General features: G+C 41.3%; 1 protein-coding gene across 2 annotated transcripts in view; it reads right to left on the reverse strand.

Annotated features, from left to right (window-relative positions):
- Positions 1–6,480, reverse strand: part of LOC138700840 (somatomedin-B and thrombospondin type-1 domain-containing protein-like) — a 93,369-nt gene extending 86,889 nt beyond the window's left edge. The window contains exon 1 of one of the 2 annotated variants that reach the window (XM_069827184.1): positions 6,172–6,480. In XM_069827184.1, coding sequence (XP_069683285.1) covers positions 6,172–6,406 — 235 coding nt within the window. In that variant the 5' untranslated portion in view covers positions 6,407–6,480. The remainder of the gene's footprint in view (positions 1–6,171) is intronic. The other variant, XM_069827183.1, reaches the window with a different exon arrangement.
- Between the last annotated feature and the right edge of the window lie 12,635 nt (positions 6,481–19,115).

Genomic DNA, 19,115 nt, shown 5'->3' on the forward strand with positions numbered 1-19,115 from the left:
AATGACACTCGGGAGGAAATTAAACGCAGAATAAATATGGGAAATGCGTGTTTTTATTCGGTTGAGAAGCTCTTATCATCCAGTCTGCTGTCAAAAAATCTGAAAGTTAGAATTTATAAAACAGTTATATTACCGGTTCTTCTGTATGGTTGTGAAACTTGGACTCTCACTCTGAGAGGAACATAGGTTAAGGGTGTTTGAGAATAAGGTGCTTAGGAAAATATTTGGGGCTAAGCGGGATGAAGCTACAGGAGAATGGAGAAAGTTACACAACACAGAACTGCACGCATTGTATTCTTCACCTGACATAATTAGGAACATTAAATCCAGACGTTTGAGATGGGCAGGGCATGTAGCACGTATGGGCGAATCCAGAAATGCATATAGTGTTAGTTGGGAGACCGGAGGGAAAAAGACCTTTAGGGAGGCCGAGACGTAGATGGGAGAATATTAAAATGGATTTGAGGGAGGTGGGGTGTGATGATAGAGACTGGATTAATCTTGCACAGGATAGGGACCGATGGCGGGCTTATGTGAGGGCGGCAATGAACCTTCGGGTTCCTTAAAAGCCGTAAGTAAGTAAGGAACATTCTCGTTACTTTTATTAACTCATAATCGCTTCCTCATTCCATGCGGCCTAATCTCGAGACAACAATGCAATTAATAGTACAAACGATTCACACATGAATATGACGACACAAATCTGTCTGAAATTGTAATGAATACCGGTAACAATTACTATGACATTACAGAGAAGTGAACTCTTTTGGAAATGAATGTCACTATTAAGTACTTTAGAATCAGACTGTATTAAATCAACTAATTTTGTCTTTACACTCCTGCCATTTATTAATCACCCCTATTTGTGTATGGATAAATTTTTATTGAATTAGAATTAGGTTGAATATTTCGTTAAGCTTTAACATTTAGTATACATTTATTTATTCTGACAGACTACATATTATACACGTCCATATTGCCACCCTGAGCGGAACATTAATTTATATATACAACAGTACGAAGTTCAGTCATGAGTTTTATGTAATAAGTGCTTAATGTAATTTAAAGGGATTATGTTAATTTCAATTTAATAATTTCCTTTTCAAGCTTTTGGATTACTGTAATTTTGAAATGTTAATAGTATTCGTGAGATGAAAATGGTTTTATTTCATTTCCATGATTATAAGACATAAGTTACAGTATTTCAACGTTGAGCGGCAGTTTGGCTCAGTTAGTTGAGGCGCTATACCAGTAATCACTATTTCCCAGGTTCGAGCCTCCCCCAGGTAAGATGTAAAAATTAATAAAATAAAATAGGATAGCTGGGTATGTAGTTGTTGTTTAGTCAACAGTCCGGTCTGAACCTCTCAAGTGATACCAACATGGCACCACTTATGAGGCAACTAGGCCAGGAGATAATGGGGAATGGTGGCCAGTTCCTTCCCCCCTTCATTGCATTCATCGTCGATTAGCTACATATTCCACTAGTCAGACTTCAGATGCATACAAACAATTGTTCTTCCTCTGACACATATCGTCAAGTGAGATGTACTGCCTGATAATAGAATGAATAGTATAACATAGAAAGTAGGATATACATTATGGTGGAGGTATAGGGATATCCTGAACTAGCACCAACAGATAGCGCACGTGTACTTTGAGGGATGCGCTTTGCGTGTGCATTTGTTTTTCGGTATATAAACATTGAGGATATACTAGTGTATTAATATATTAAATACTCTTAAAAACAACAACAAATGGCAAATTTTTGTTATGTTACTATATGTAAACACCAGGGAAAGCTTTTTGTCTTCAATCGGGTCCCGAAATATTCTGAATATAATTATGCTTTAAACCTTAAAAAATATAAGTAATTAAATTGCTAGCTATTAAATAAAAGTAACTACTTCAAGTAAGGAATTGTTGACTACAGTTTCATTTTGAAAGAGGAAAAAGAAAAATTAATAAAAACATATACAACCTCGACAGCAAGCTTAGATTATATGCAGTAGTTGTAGGAGTCTCCGAAGTTTACGCCTGCAGTAAACTCTCGATAAACTGGGATGTTTATTATCCAGGACGATCCCTAGTGAAATCCATTTCGTGAATAATGTTTTTAATGTACTGTACCCTAATTATTAAAACCATGTTTTAACTTCAAATTTTCAAAATCATCCTACATAGTATTCAAAACTGCATGTCCTTAACCTACAAAACGCACGATTAATCGTGATACTACTGCGATCATATTATATCATCCTATTAAAAATTGCATTTGATCTTTCTGCAACTACAGAAAAAAATACAAGGAATTCAATCTCGATAGTCCCTTCCTTATAAAAAACACATTGGTGGCTGCATATCCTGTTTTTAGCGTACGGTTCTTAAATACTAATGATTAAAGAGGGCAATATTCACCTTCGACATCCCGGTAGTTCCTATTTTTTTTTATTCGTGCACCTCGTTCTCAGGGTTCTCATAAACATTCAATTTATTCGTATCTATATTCTGCATACTGCAGATTTCCCCACCCATCTCTTAAGGGGAATCGCTCAATATTATACAGGTTTACGTTATTATTTATTGTAAATTAAATTAAATTATGAGGTAAGAGAATATTGAATTATATTAAATTATACTAGGTTATACAAAATAATTGTAAATATAATTTTGACACGCACAGAAAACCAACAAGTGGGAAAACGTAATCAACTGTAGCATATGACATAACATAGCCTTACAACATGTTGCGCCGCGTGGAACGCTCCTGCCATCTAGCGGTAAAACTTCGCATAAGATATCCCTATTGTAGGAGTATTAAATATAGCAAGGGGGGAAATAACATAAATTGGGGTTTCGCGGGGCTCTGGGTATGGCGGGCGAGGTAAGTAGTATAAGAGGGGATCGTTGCATTTTCTGCCTACCTTACTGGGGCCACGCGATAGATTGTGCATGCTTTAAAATCACAAGTACGACTTATAATATGAATACTACATTCACTATTCGTACAGTTAATACGCTAGGGTCTATTGCGAATACTCACTATTATGCCTTTTCAGAGACGAAGAAAATTCGAAGTTGCGACGATACTGTCAACAATGAACAAGAGCGACTTCAGATTTTAAAGAATGGTCTGAAAACCTTGAAAAACATGTTGTAAATATGTAGCCTAATTTCGCACTTTCGATTTTCGTGGTAGCCTAAAGGGCGACTAGACATTTTATTACTCGCCGATTGGCCTTTTCATGTAAATCAAATTGCGATAAATCGTCCAATCTGGCAACCCTGTTTATAACAGCTCACAACCCACTGTTTCAACAGACAGCTTTCCTTCCCAATACCAATAGTGATATGAAACTTGCAGAGATTACTACAAACAATGACAAATATGTACCATATACTAGATTGTTAGGAATAAGTATTGATCGCCGTATAAATTGGAAACAAACGAAAAATTGATAATAGGGATCAGCATAGCATATTATGCAATATTAATATTAAAAATTATGAAAAAATGCGAACTTTAATGACTCCATACCATTCGAATGTGCAAAATGTATTGGAATTATATATGGGGGGGGGTCAAGTAATAAATTAAATTACGTTTTCATAATGCAAAATATATTATAAATGATGTTGAATTTAAGTAGCATTCTTTAAAAAACTTCATATACTGACAACACCATGTATTTATATTTCGGAAATTGTCTATTATGTGCTACATAAACATTTTGAATATTTCACATAAAATATATAATTATGAACATTTCACTGGGAACTGTAAAACAATTCATAGGAGCATTCTAAAAACATACTCAGTTTAAGGGTACAGTAATGCGTAATTTGTTCGTAAAAAATTGTTTTAAATTACCGGAAATTTAGATTTAATGTGATGAACATTTTTAGTAAAACAATCTTTTTATAGTACAAATGAGCGTATCAGTACTTTGAATTGTATTTATGTATGAACATTTATGGTGAGTAAACATGTGAAGGAGTGACTTACGTTTATGAGATGTTTTATTGTTATTTCACCTAGAAGAAAATCATGCAGACTTTCGCAATTCCTTCATATCTCAGCACTATCGTTGCTATGAACGCAACACAGACTTTTCTGTCTTGGATCGTCGGTGTTTGTATCAGCTTGGGATTGTGTGGAAGACATCGCAACGTCTTTACGCAGGTTTTTAAATAATCCACACAAATTAAACTCTGCCTATATCCTACGGACAACTGTAAACAATGTCGCATCGGCTTCATTACGAGCGTTGCCAAGCAACGGCTGCCGCCGACCTCTGACACGAGTCAGCGACACCGCGCGAAGGCCAGTCGGTGACAGCGTGGGGCGCAGACCTTGGAACACAGTTTCCATGGGAACACGGAATGCGGTTCTGACAGATGTAAACAAAAGAAACGCGACGATCGACCCGCGGAATCGAAATCAGGTCCGTCTGGAATGGTGTCACGAGTCCTTGAGGAGCGTGGTGCAAGCAACACGACTCGTACGAAATGGGCTATTAAAGGCAAGAGGGGTGCTCGATTACATTAAGAAAGCAGCAGCCCAATTCAAGCACATTCAAAACAAAATGAAGCAATAGTTGGTCGCACGATAAATTTCTAACGCGGTAACATAAATCTTATTTGTATTCCTCGAACATTTGACATGCCTATGCTGCCTGAGATGTGATACAATTCAGCTTCAGCGGCAGTGCGTCATTGTACTGACAACCATGAGGCCGCAGATCGTATCTTGGGCAGAGGAACAAAACGACAGCAGTTTTAATTACTGGTACGCACTATCCACTCGAGAGAGGATAATACTGAACTTCGTACAATTTCGTCCACGCCTGTGGAGTAACGGTTAGCACGTCTAGCCGCGAAACCAGGGGCCCGGGTTCGATTCCCGGTCGGGACAAGTTACCTGGTTGAGGTTTTTCCGGGGTTTTCCCTCAACCCAATATGAGCAAATCCTGGGTAACTCTCGGTGTTGGAACCCGGACTCATTTCACCGGCATTATCACCTTCATCTCATTCAGACGCTAAATAACCAAAGCTGTTGATAAAGCGTCGTAAAATAACCTACTAAAATAAAAAAAATCGTACAATTTCTGAAATCGACGCCATGGCATATTACTGACGATAGACCTTCGTCTGCTAATTCCATTCCGTAATACTGGATGGCGTGATAAGGAATTGATTTGTCGATAGGTTTTATTTCATTATAATTATGTCCCGGTGTCTCGTCGGGTCCACCCAAATCCCCAGCTTAATCTTTGTCCTTTTCTTCATTTAAATTAATTCAAAGTACAGCTTGATTCAGGGATTTTGGCCCTTGCAAAAAGTAAATAGACTAAGAACGAGTTACTCATCACTGCTGGCGGACTGGGTCACACAGGTCAGGTCGTGCAGTCATAATACCTAAAGCTTCCTTATCATGTCCCGGTACACAATATTCTTCCACACGTCCCGTTATGACAACCAAGTCTGTTGACTAAACAATGTCATGATGACATATGTTCTTGACATGAGTGTCCCTCAGCTACTGTACTGCAACCACGAGAAAGTCTCCAGGGAATGAGAAGAAGCGAATGTTGAGGTCATAAGATGTCATAAGGTCACACACGTGGGTACTCTTATCTCTATTGGCCAGCTCTCACAGCACAAACAATAACATTGATACAGACATATTGATACTACCCTAGTTACAAAATTAGATCACGGTTAATCTCCTGATCTTATTTCTTCATAAGGGAAATAACATATGCAGGAGAGCGCATGGTTTTTAAACTGATGTTATAACGGTAATATTATTTATCTACTTCGTTCCAATAGACGACGCAATAGTAAGCACATTCCTTTCACGGTTGATCTCCTGGTTGGAGAAGAGTACGAGCAAGACATTATTTTCAATCTTCCTCTTCCCTCTCCCCTCCTGTGCATGTTTGTGATTAAATTTCTTTCTTATGACGCAACACACAGCTCGCTCACTAGCCAAACAACCAAGGACAAGGGCCAATAACGCTGAATCGAGCTTGCACGGCGTTACTTGTGAGCCTACGTCATACGGTACAGAAGAGTTCCTTTCTTCATTGCTCGTCTCATACAGAATGGGGGATTCTTTAAACACTACCACCACTGAACCGCTAGCGAAGACAATACGAATGGACTCACCTCCGCAGGCGTCCTTGAAGTCGGCGCAGCAGTCGCCCAGCTTGAGGCAGGCGTGGTCGCAGTAGCACGGCTTGTCGCTCAGGTCCTCGATGATGGCGTTCGGCGGCGCCTTCTGCACCACGCACGAGGAGTCCCGTCCCGGGCAGCACAGCTTCGACTCCCGACAGCTGCCGCCCGCCGCGCGTCTCGCCTGCAGCACCAGCACGGCCCCCACAACCACCAGCAAGCAGCGCATCGTGACAAGTGACGGTCGACCCGACGCGAGAAGCGAGAGCCAGCTGCGCGCGCACTCTCCGCGCTCCTCGTTTGTTTTCTTTGCACCCTCTGAACAAGGAGGGGTTCGGCGGAGATGAAGGTCTTCTCGGAGCATTCATCATCATCATAATCATCATGAGACGAATGCAGTCAGTAACTCTACACAGGGCTATGAATACCAACGACATCCTTGGCGTCATATTGCTATTCTGGATTCTAATAAGCAGGGGCGGATGTCATTGTTTTTATGCTAACAAAACAAAAAATGAGCCAGCGGCGGAAATCGGTCGGCTGAGGCGCTTGTCTGCCGACCCGGAGTTGCACGCTAAGGTGAGGGTTCGATTCCTACTTGGGCAAAATATAAAAAATTCAACATAAAAGTTACACATTATGTTTTGCCTTTTTTTTTAGTTGGTTTTTTAACGGCGCAGCACCAGCTACTCAGTTATTTAGCGTCGCTGAAATTGGTGGTAGCGAGATATTTGGCCGAAGATTCGCCATGGAGTACCTGAAATATGCCTTACGGTTGGAAAAACCCAACCAGGTAATCAGCCCAAGCAGGACTCGAACCCACGCCCGAGCGCAACTCCGAAATTGCAGGCAAGCGCCTCAACAGACTGAACCACGCCAGTGGCTTTGTTACAATCTTCCGCAAGGGATTTTAACAATAAAATTTGTACAATCTAATAGCCAGGTTATTAAAGAATAGTTCTACATTCAAACAACGACTTTGGTTTTCCGATAAAAGTCTATTTTGCCCCACTGTGAGGCGATCGGAGAATGCAATGGCATGAGAGTCGGAGGAATTATATAAATGCCTGTACACTGGGGAAACGGGAGAACCCCGGGAAACCAACTGCGGTCCTGTCAGCCCGGGAACCCCCAACTGTAGTCCTGTCCGCCCGGGCAACCCTCAAACTGCGGTCCTGTCCGCCCAGGAAACCCCCAAACTGCGGTCCTGTCAGCCCAGGAAACCCCCAAACTGCGGTCCTGTCCGCCCAGGAAACCCCCAAACTGCGGTCCTGTCCGCCCAGGAAACCCCCAAACTGCGGTCCTGTCCGCCCAGGAAACCCCCAAACTGCGGTCCTGTCCGCCCAGGAAACCCCCAAACTGCGGTCCTGTCCGCCCAGGAAACCCCCCAACTGCGGTCCTGTCCGCCCAGGAAACCCCCAAACTGCGGTTCTGTCCACCCAGGAAACCCCCAAACTGCGGTCCTGTCCGCCCAGGAAACCCCCAAACTGCGGTCCTGTCCGCCCAGGAAACCCCCAAACTGCGGTCCTGTCCGCCCAGGAAACCCCCAAACTGCGGTCCTGTCCGCCCAGGAAACCCCCAAACTGCGGTTCTGTCCGCCCAGGAAACCCCCAAACTGCGGTCCTGTCCGCCCAGGAAACCCCCAAACTGCGGTCCTGTCCGCCCAGGAAACCCCCAAACTGCGGTCCTGTCCGCCCAGGAAACCCCCAAACTGCGGTCCTGTCCGCCCAGGAAACCCCCAAACTGCGGTCCTGTCCGCCCAGGAAACCCCCAAACTGCGGTCCTGTCCGCCCAGGAAACCCCCAAACTGCGGTCCTGTCCGCCCAGGAAACCCCCAAACTGCGGTCCTGTCCGCCCAGGAAACCCCCAAACTGCGGTCCTGTCCGCCCAGGAAACCCCCAAACTGCGGTCCTGTCCGCCCAGGAAACCCCCAAACTGCGGTCCTGTCCGCCCAGGAAACCCCCCAACTGCGGTCCTGTCCGCCCAGGAAACCCCCAAACTGCGGTTCTGTCCACCCAGGAAACCCCCAAACTGCGGTCCTGTCCGCCCAGGAAACCCCCAAACTGCGGTCCTGTCCGCCCAGGAAACCCCCAAACTGCGGTCCTGTCCGCCCAGGAAACCCCCAAACTGCGGTCCTGTCCGCCCAGGAAACCCCCAAACTGCGGTTCTGTCCGCCCAGGAAACCCCCAAACTGCGGTCCTGTCCGCCCAGGAAACCCCCAAACTGCGGTCCTGTCCGCCCAGGAAACCCCCAAACTGCGGTCCTGTCCGCCCAGGAAACCCCCAAACTGCGGTCCTGTCCGCCCAGGAAACCCCCAAACTGCGGTCCTGTCCGCCCAGGAAACCCCCAAACTGCGGTCCTGTCCGCCCAGGAAACCCCCAAACTGCGGTCGGTGGTGGTGGTGGTGGTGGTGGTGGTAGTAGTAGTAGTAGTAGTAGTAGTAGTAGTAGTAGTAGTAGTAGTAGTAGTAGTAGTAACCTTTATTACTATAAATATGGGTTTGATTTTAAAGAAACAAATACATCCTGCCTTAATGCCGGCCAGTTGATGATACCCACTGAAGTGTTTCCTTAAGTTTAGCAATGGCGCCCCCAGATTAAATTGCGGCCGTGTCACTGGTAACGTGAAGAAACCCAGATATTTAAGAATTACGCCTGCTTTTGTTTTGCGATAAGTGGAGACGTTGTCACAGATTCATTTTCAGTAATGTGTTGTATTTTTAAATTATTCTTATCGGTTGAATCTGCTTATAAATATTTTCGGCACAATCTGGGATTGTAATTCACCGCGAACACACTTAAAATACGTACTACCAGATCGGACTGTTCTTTCAGCAAAATTCGCCAAACGTAAATCTGTCAATAAGATTGTATTTAATGCCCAAGGTTCACATCTCGTCCCGTGTTTTTCAAGGTTTCTTTATATTACTTAACACAGCCAATTAAACGTTCTCAATTCTACTGTCACTGGTATTTTGATTCTAGTAGGTATTGAATATTTCAATCGATTAAGCGTTGTCGTTAACACAATAAGAACAAATAAACTGTATTTTTGTTTACTCATTGATGGCTGATTGATGCCTTTTTCAAGTTTCCCCCACCCCGCGTCCATCCAAACAGTCATAAAGGCAACACTGTGTGACGTCAGTCCGTCCTGAGGGCGAGACGGAGTTGGCAGAGACGTTGACAGGGGAGGGGGTTGAATCCCAGGAACTTTAAGACTCCTCCTAAATTTCCTGGCGGACGGGACAATTCCGAGTAGGCTACACGTCTTAATTAAGATCGGACTCAATTTCGTGAGAGTGGTGCACCATCTTCCAAACAAATTCCACGCACCACTGCAAAAAATGAAACCAACCTTGTGCGGGCACTTGCTGTTGCCACATTGGAATTATAGCGAAATTTGGCATTCAAAGAAAATAAATCCCTTATTGGAACCAATGGCGCACGCGCAAGTCAAAATGATGGACCCGACTTCAGTAATTTATTGTATGAATATATCGCATTGTGAGACGTGTGCTTGGAATGTAAAATTTCGAAGTTTTCTCCAGGCACATCATAAGCGTTCTATGGTAACACGACACACGTCAATCTCAGCAATGGCTGCTGTGATGCGGGCGCGCAGGTCGTTAGAAGTGGTGCCGTAAACATGGTCCTTTACACCAGGGTTGCCAGATAAAGGAATCGAAACCGTCGTACTAACTTATGAAAATCGTCGTACTTCAGCATAAGATTGTCGTACATTTCTCAACTTCCTAATGTATTTCTAGTCCACAGCTGTGTAGTAATGGTTAGCACGTCTGACTGTGAAACGAGCGGGCCGGCGTTCAAATCCTGAATGAGACGAGTTATCTGGTTGAGATTGTTTCCAGGTTTTCCCTCAACCCATTAGGAGCAAATGCTGGGTAATTTTCGGCGCGGGAGTCAAGCAAACAAGGAAGTGCCACCGGTGTAGCTCAGTTGGCGAAGGCGTTTGCTTGCCGATCCAGAGTTGCACTCGGGCGCGGGTTCGATTCACGCTTGGGCTGATTACCTGGTTGGGTTTTTCCGAGGTTTTCCTCCAACCGTAAGGCAAATTTCAGATAATGTATGGCGAATCCTCGGCCTCATCTCGCCAAATACCATCTGGCTATCACCAATTTCATCGACGCTAAATAACCTCGCAGTTGATACAGCGTCGTTAAATAACCAAGTTAAAAAAAAAGGAAGTTAATAAAATTAAACTCGTATTACTTTGTTATAACCGCGCCGTACATGTGAAGCCTGGAGCTCAAGGTGAAAAATTATGACTTTCATAGTAAGCATAGTTACCAGAGCGATTTTCAAAGCATCCCCCCCCCCTTAAAACATGTTTCTTTCCTATTAGTCCAGGACATAACAAATAAGAAAACTTGTCTAAAAGGGACGAATTAACCATTAATTTTATTTTAATTATAAAGCAACATTATGTGTTTTCAATTATTTAATGCTTCATTGAAATAGTCGTACAAAATTGCATACGACATACAGTGCGGTCGTACCTCGTACAATTAGTCAAAATAGTCGTATGCGTACGACTATAGTCGTACGTATGGCAACTCTGCTTTACACCAGGCCTGCACAAACAGCGCTCAACGAGCGCGCACGCTCTTTCGGAGCGGGAGAGCGGTGCTTACCGCTCGCCGAAACGGGGAGGAAGATACGTCAGAATGACATAGACTTGCTATAGGTAGAGGAGAGGAAAACGACCACTAAGCTATCTAGTGGAGTGCAGTGTGTAGGCCTATTCTCAGTAACTGTTTCACGTTGCTTACCTACTGCTACAGTACAGTATGGAGGAATCTAAAAGACGGAACATAACATTTAACATTTAACGATTTACAGCTCGAACTTGTTGATCTTCAATGTGACCTAAGGGCTAAAGATCGTTTGAATAATATTACTAGCCTGGTTGAGTTTTACAAGACTAAACATTAGCAATAATACACACGACTACACAGGCTGGCTGTGAAAATGATTGCTATGTTTGGCTCAACATTTATATATTTTGTGAGCAACTGTTTTCTGTTATCAACTTTAATAAAGGCAGACATCGAACATCTGTAACTGATGTTTCATTACGATCAGTAGGCTACTGTTCCTTTCAGCTGCCAACAGCATAAAACCTCGTTTTGATGTACTGATAAATAAAAATATAACAAAATGATATTGTACATTTAAGTAGCTATAGAATATCTATTATTTCTGTAAAATAAATATTTCTTTATTAATTAATAATAGTCCAAGATAGTTTTGCAAACACTGAACGGGAATTCATTTCGTAAGTACTCGTAATAGTACTTTCTTTTGTGTACATTTTGTACGAGATCACCCCTTCTTCCAGTCCACCCTCATAACAGAGCACAGCTATCTGCATTCCGCTCATGAGCTGTGAGCCGGCTCGGAGAGCGCAAACCTTGTGCAGGCCTGCTTTACACGAAGAATCACATGGGAACAAATCGGGAGAACGAGGTGGCCAACGAAGCAGATGTGCATCCCTAACACATGCACGGTCTATCCATCGTTGTTGCAATGCCCCAAACACTGCCATGTTAACGCGGAGGGGCAGCATCCAGTTGAAGAATGAGGTCTGCACTATTCTCTTCAAGCTGCGGGAGGAGCATCATATCAAGGAAAACATGTCCTTCACAGTGCGTTCATTGAAAAAATAGAGCCCATAATTCTTTTCATGGGAAATGGCACAGAAGACATTTAATTTGGGGGAATCACGTTAATCGGGACTGGCAGTCTCTCACATTTTGCCTGAAAGATGGCTGACTCCTTGTAGGCGAAAGTGGAAACAATGCGGGGAAACTAAACTTTAAAAAATTATCGATGGTTATTAGAGGGGAAAAATTCGCCCCGGCGCCGGGGATCGAACCCGGATCCTCAGTGCTATGTACCAACCACTCTAACCACTGAGCTGTGCCGAAGTTCAATCCAAAGCACCGGCTCGAATCCTCCTCCTCTAGTGTTTTTCCCTTCGAGGCTTGTTTAAAAATTTACCTTTCGAAGCACGTCTCACAATGCAATATGTTCATTAGATTCCACACAATAAATTACTGAAATCGGGTTCATCATTTTGACTTGCCTGTACACAATATGTCGGCGAAGAAAAACAAACATACAATACATAGAAGTGAGCCCAGAACACAGAATGCAGAGAACGTGTTATTAGTGGAACAGTGGGTCCATAAACATTTAACTAGAAAGAACGCACCATCAAGTGGAACAGTTCACAAAGCTTTGATGTAAGCCTAAACGAAAAGATACAATCCAGACATAGAGCCATCACGTGGTTTGACAGCAAGTGGGCCAAGTGTACAGAAGACCCACTCGTCTTCCTTGCATTCATTTTCATTTCATTTATTGCAGTCCATAGATCTGACATTAGAAGCGCTTTCAGAATGATACGGCAGAGCTAGTTCAAGCCGTCTATGTCCACTAGCCAATGGTATAAAAAAAGTGGTGCTGGATTTTCCTTCTGGATTAAAGTCAGGTCAAATCCGTATCCCTTATACTGGTGACAGACTACAGTCGCTAATCGCGATTAGCATTATCGCACTTAGCTCCGATCGCGATTACCGAAAATGTGGTGACACACTAGGTCACGCTTGGTCCCGTCTGGTCAACAGCTGAATTACCATAGAGGAAACAATTTTCTCTATGTACATGCGTATATGTTTGTTTCCCTCCTGGACAACACCTAAAGTTCATACTTTTTTTTATGTTTGTTCATTTTTTTTTTTTTTGTTTCTTGCAGCTTGATAAGGGAATTTATTTGCTAAAATTGTTATATGCTTTACAATGTAAGCTGATACAATTTATATCATTACTATTTATATTATTTTGAAAAGAGATTTTACAACCTATAAAATTTATATTAACATGCCAACAATTTATATTATTTTGTAATAAAACATATTTTTAAAATCAACCCTAACCTCAACGATAGCGTCGTAATGGAGACTGAAATTGAAAATATGACAAAGAAACCAGTTCCAGTTTGTAATCCATTATTTATTGAAATGAAACATCTTTCAGCAGCCTTCTGTTGCCCTCTATATATATGAAATATGAATAATTCGTCTGTCATTTGTTAATATATTTCTTTTTACTTTTCTCACAACTGCAATTTCACAAGGATCCCTTTAATCACCCTAGAAATGTTTTTATGCGCTTAAGAGGGAAAAAGCAGCGTTTTCTTAGCAATATTCATGGGAATGTATTCTACACATTCACTTCAGTTTCCATATTGTCCTCTATAGTCTATCATTATCATAAAATTGCACAACATTAATTGCACCTGATACACTGCGGAAGTACCTCGCATGTATAAAATTCTAAGTTCTCTTTTTAATTCATTTTATCGATGAATGGATGTACATCGGAGGCTTTCTGCAGAAATACAAGGTGGGCCAAAGAAACGGGAGATTTTAATTTTGTTGTTGGTAGTACATGGATTAATTTAATAGGTTTAGATTCAATGTCATTGTTTAGCCTGATTGTTGCAATTTATTAAACATGGAGCATTCTTATTATCGAAATGGTCAATGAGCAGAAGCCGCTCGTAGAAAGGTTTGCCGCCACTTTTAACTCCGTCGTCATGATCCTGCCCTCTTCACATACGATTGAAACAACGGTTGGCACTTTACAAGAAGAAACAGGCTCGGCACTAAAGAAGAACTCTCCAGATAAAAAACTGCTCGTAGGCTACTCCTGAAAATATTGAGATTGTTAGAGTTGCTTCAGTGAGTAGTCCGAGGCGGTCAAACCGGAGACATGCTCCGGTACTTAACATGAGCCACTTAGTGTACGACGAATACTGTATAAAAATTTTTAATTTCACCCATAGAAATTGCAAATTTTGCATAAATTAAATCAGCACTTAAATAATCGTACCATTTTTTTGTGAAAGATTTTCTGGCCTGCACGATCTCCCGATTTAAGTGCATGTGATTTCTTTTTATGGGGTATCTAAAAACTAAGGTATTCGCAAACAAACCGCGAAATATTGAACAACTGAAGACAGTAATTCGTGAAGAAATTTCAAACATCACAGTCGAAAATTTTCAAAATACAATGAGAAACTTTAAAGGTCGAATACAAGAATGTATGCACGTTGGTGGAGGGCATTTGAAGAATGTCATTTTCAATAAGTAGTGGTTACATGTAAATGGCACACTATATTCTACATTTTCATATAATAAGTTAATTTAATCCGATACCGGTATATGTTTTATTTCACTATTTAAAAATCTCCGTTTCTTTGGTCCACTCTATATGGGGAAAATGCTTTTCATATCTCTGAAAGTTATCAACGATAAACCGATTTACAGGGACAAGATGATTGTTAAACTCGAATAGAGTCGAAACCGGTTATAACGACTCCCAAGGGACCGCCAGTTTAAGGTACGGTCACACGTCGCTACTTTTGCAGCGCTGCAGTACAAAAAGCTGCGCAACTCTCGTATTGCGACGTGTGAACAACGGTGCAACCCGAAAAGTAGCGGCTGCCGAACCTGCTGCTCGCTACTTTTTCATGCTGCGCGCAGCTTAGAAGTAGCGACCTGTGAACAGTGTTCTCAGGGTTGCAGCCGCAGCATTTCTGATATCGGTTTTGTTGCAACTTTTGCTACGGTTGCAACCAGTGTTGCCACTCAAATGTGCCAATGATACTTTTATTGTTTGGATATATTTTAATGTTAGATGCGATGAAAATAAATTATTTGTATAGCTCGCGCAAGAAATGATTACCGAAAAGCAATGGTGGCGTTGCTGTTTTGACGTGTATATGTAGGCACGCCGAGGGAGGAGAGGTGCGAGCCGATGGAAGTACTGTCTCTTCCAAGAAGATGAACAAATGAGGACATCGCTGTGGAAATAAAGAACGTAGCAAGAGAAAAATTCGAAGCTAATTAAACGCGCAACATATGTTTACGAATGAAATAATAATACCGTGCGATACAAGACACGTATTCACATGCAATGGAACAAACTAAAGTCGTAATGTAACTATCACAACGCAAGACTGATTCTATCGATGTCATTTCTCTTCCAACTGTACTCTTGAATATCAAGTTATCTCGTGATCTTTCCTGTCGCCCGCTCTTCCTTATCGCAAAGTTTGATTCGCATTCCTTCCGTCGATAATCTGTACTTGCGAGACCTTTTTTATAACAGTTATTAAATGCACAACACAGTCTAAGCATATTTGCTGACGATATAATTCATTTTTTTTAATTTTCCGTATCGTGGTTCCAAACAGGAGGGTTGCCAACATTGATTACGTGGATATGCTGTTGGTTATCATTTAAGTATATAGGCGTTTTTAAAAGCTTTATAGTAAAAATAATGCCAATTTCTGAATACTAGTTAGGACAGAAAAGCAAATAATAGACAAGTAAGCTTTCGCGTGAGTTTCTTAATAATGCGAACATAACCACAAAATGCATATTGAGAAGTCAACACGGAGATGGAAACCTGCAGCATGACTGCGGCTGCAAAAGTAGCGCCTTGTGTGTGAACAGACTCGCAACCTCCAGTTGCAACTTTTGCAGCACTCGGGTTGCGCAGCACGAAAAGTAGCGTGCAGCGCGCTAATTTTGGTTTACGTGTGAACACGACACGCAACTTTTGCAGCTGCAGTACAAAAGTTACGCAGCAAAGGTAGCGACGTGTGACCGTACCTTAAGCTTCTTCAATATCTTTGTGCTCAGATGATCTGGATCGCTTAATTTTTAAAGAATTATGTTCGAAAAGAGACTAGGCCTATTTTCTCTCTGTCCTTCCAAATTGTAGAAATCGTTGAGTTGATACACCCAATTCCTTCGCGATGCTGACGTTTGTTTCCCCATTTTCTAATCGCAATATTATATGTGACTTTTCTTCAATATCTTAAACACTTTCCTTTTCTTTTGCGGAATCTCCACAGAGATGCTTGTCTTGACTGCTCAACAGACATACTGATTTGAAATCTATAATCTAACTGAAAACAAGAGTTTGAAAATCAGCGTTACATTGTTGTCACTAATCCCCAAATACGTAACAAACAAAAATCAACATTGGACGTTATACTCGATAAACATCGAAAATGTGACAAAAATAGGTCGTTTTATACGATAAGTTGTAATAAGCGATGTCGTACTAGGCAATTGTTTAAATACAGTGTTTATATAGAATTTAAACGGGATCGTTAGATTTCGCCGTTATAGCCAATACGTCGTTAAAAGCGATGACGCTACAAACGGTTTCGACTGTAGTTCCTTCGCTTGAATGATTAAGACGATCTAGCATTATGACCTAGAGTACTCCGCTTATACGAATCTATGATAGGTTAGGTTTGGTTAGTTTAGACTTTTGTTATGCCTTGCATAAATAGGATCAACTGCATCTCCACAAAAAAAAAAAGTCACTTATAAATTGAACGATTTTCACTTTCGAAAATATCGGAACAACCTCAGCGCTAGTTTCACCCAGAAAGGTCCAGGTTTCCCGTCAGGAGTAACATATCGTACCGCAGCACGAGGACCATTTGAAATATTGAAGTAATGAATTCATCTGTTTTGTCAGAAACAAAATCGGACACTGCTATCTTTTTACGAAAATATATTGGACAATATGAGTATGCGTTATGTACCTGATCATGTTATGGCGGACTCTCTGTAGGCATAGCTAAATTGCTGTTGAATATCTTGTTTTCCTAATATATTACCGTATATTAAATCTCCTTGTAGTTTCTTTGTACGCTTGTTTAATTAATCTTATTTCTGACACTGGCCTAACTATTCTTTATTCGTAATTTTCACTCTAGCGGCAACTGAAAAATGTTAGTTTTTAAAATGCATTGCACACTGTTCACGTTCATTTCTATTTATCTGTCGAAAAGACACAGTAATATATACTTACGTATCACTATCACATAACACGAAAACTTTATAATGTTGATAACTGTTAATTAATATAAAACCCACACTTCACGAAACGAAACTAATTACACAATGCACTAATGTATTCGATTCGAACAACTGCTAAAACCCGGCAACTTAAATTTAAAACCAGTGTTGCAAACACTGGATTCTTGAAAATAGCTAAGTCCCACTTAAAATCAAGCTAAAATGGTTTCTTAACCATTCTCCATTCTAATAGCACAGTCTAGTACTCTAGTATTATACAGTCACGAAGTTTGAGTTTATGAGGGTACTAAGAACAATAGACTGTGCAGGTACTATTTCGCATTGTAATTAGGCGATCCTAGTGGTTAGCAACTATCTATGGATGCATATTTACTACGTATTGAGCTTCGTGACTGTATATACTAGACTGTGTTAATAGTTAAATTTATTACTACCATTGATGACAATGCAGTGCGCAAGATTATATTAAATCTGGGGGGGGGGGGGGGAGGTAGAAAAACAGTACCGCGCATGCGTGAAATTTCCACATCGCACACGGCTTCAGACCAACATTAAGCGTCCGGCGCTCATGCATTTAATAAGGAAGGCACTGCTTCCAGCCTTATTGGTGTCACTTATGAGGTTCAAACCTGTCTTCGGACAGTTGATTAAACAACAATACTAATAATAATCGGGGGTTTCTGTGACAGGTGTACATAAAGTGACATGTAAAAATATTTCCAAAATTTATAAATATAGAACTTACTTTGTGAATACATTCTTTCTCTCATGATGTTTTATATTAAAAAGCAAGATACATTTAGTACTAATCAAACATTCATAATTTTAATACAAGAAACATATCATCTCCAAGTACCCTTCGTTAGCAAATGTTGGGTAATCCTCGGCCTCATCTCATCTCCCGAAAAAGGTACAAATAACTGGACTTGTTCCAGATCTTAAAGCTTCAATGCTGATGTAAGCAGGGGCATGGCTTTACCGGGTTTGAACCCCCTCCCCTTGAACTTAAAAAAATTTAGTTGTATTTTTTTTATAAATAATCGTTTTCTCTTCTCCAATTTTTCACTGTCAGAGTAACAAAATCTACATCGATATAAGGCGTAGTTCTCCAATACAATCACTATGATTGGTGCAGCGGCACGTTCTAATTATAACAATGCTATCTTTATTATAGAGAGATCTCCTAGTACTGACCTTGTAATAAAATTTAAAATACCGATAATGTAAACTGTAAACAATTTTAATGATGATCCCCCCCCCCTCCCTTTACAAAATTTTGCTTATGCCGCTGGATGTGGGATACAATAAACGGAATGACACAGGCTAACCCCTTGCCTAGAGTATTATGTAGTTTAGCAGGTCTGTTTCATTGGCTTAAAATAGTTGTGCCTGAATTCGAGTGGAAGGGTATCAGAATAAGTGGTTGCATCCCCCCCTCCGTCCCCCTAGAAAACACTCCACCAGTGCCCGGGCTCCATCGACTATCATTCATTCTTAGTGCAAGCCTAGTTGTTGTAACAGAGCTAAAAATGTTATTAGAAATTACACAATATTTTTCGTTCTGGGCTGTAGCCTACTGGTTAAACCTGTGGCAATGCAGAATTGTCACATCAAAGAGATGCAAGCAGAGCAGGGCATGCCATGTCCAAAACTGCACAGTTCAGCTCCCTGATGACTGATTGGTGCTCTAGGCCCAGATGTAGTGAAGGGAAAGAGCAAGTAAGCAGAAATTAGAGATGTGCACGGTCGACCACAGTCTTTCAGCCGACTACCTGTACAGCAGTCCTATCACCTTTACTTTTTAACTTTGTTCTAGAGTATGCTATTAGGAAAGTCCAGGATAACAGAGAGGGTTTGGAATTGAATGGGTTACATCAGCTGCTTGTCTACGCGGATGACATTAGGAGAAAATCCACAAACGATTAGGGAAAATACGGGAATTTTACTTGAAGCAAGTAAAGAAATAGGTTTGGAAGTAAATTCCGAAAAGACAAAGTATATGATT

This window comes from Periplaneta americana, chromosome 6 (genome assembly GCF_040183065.1).
Source record: "Periplaneta americana isolate PAMFEO1 chromosome 6, P.americana_PAMFEO1_priV1, whole genome shotgun sequence".
Taxonomy (NCBI): Eukaryota; Metazoa; Arthropoda; class Insecta; order Blattodea; family Blattidae; genus Periplaneta; species Periplaneta americana.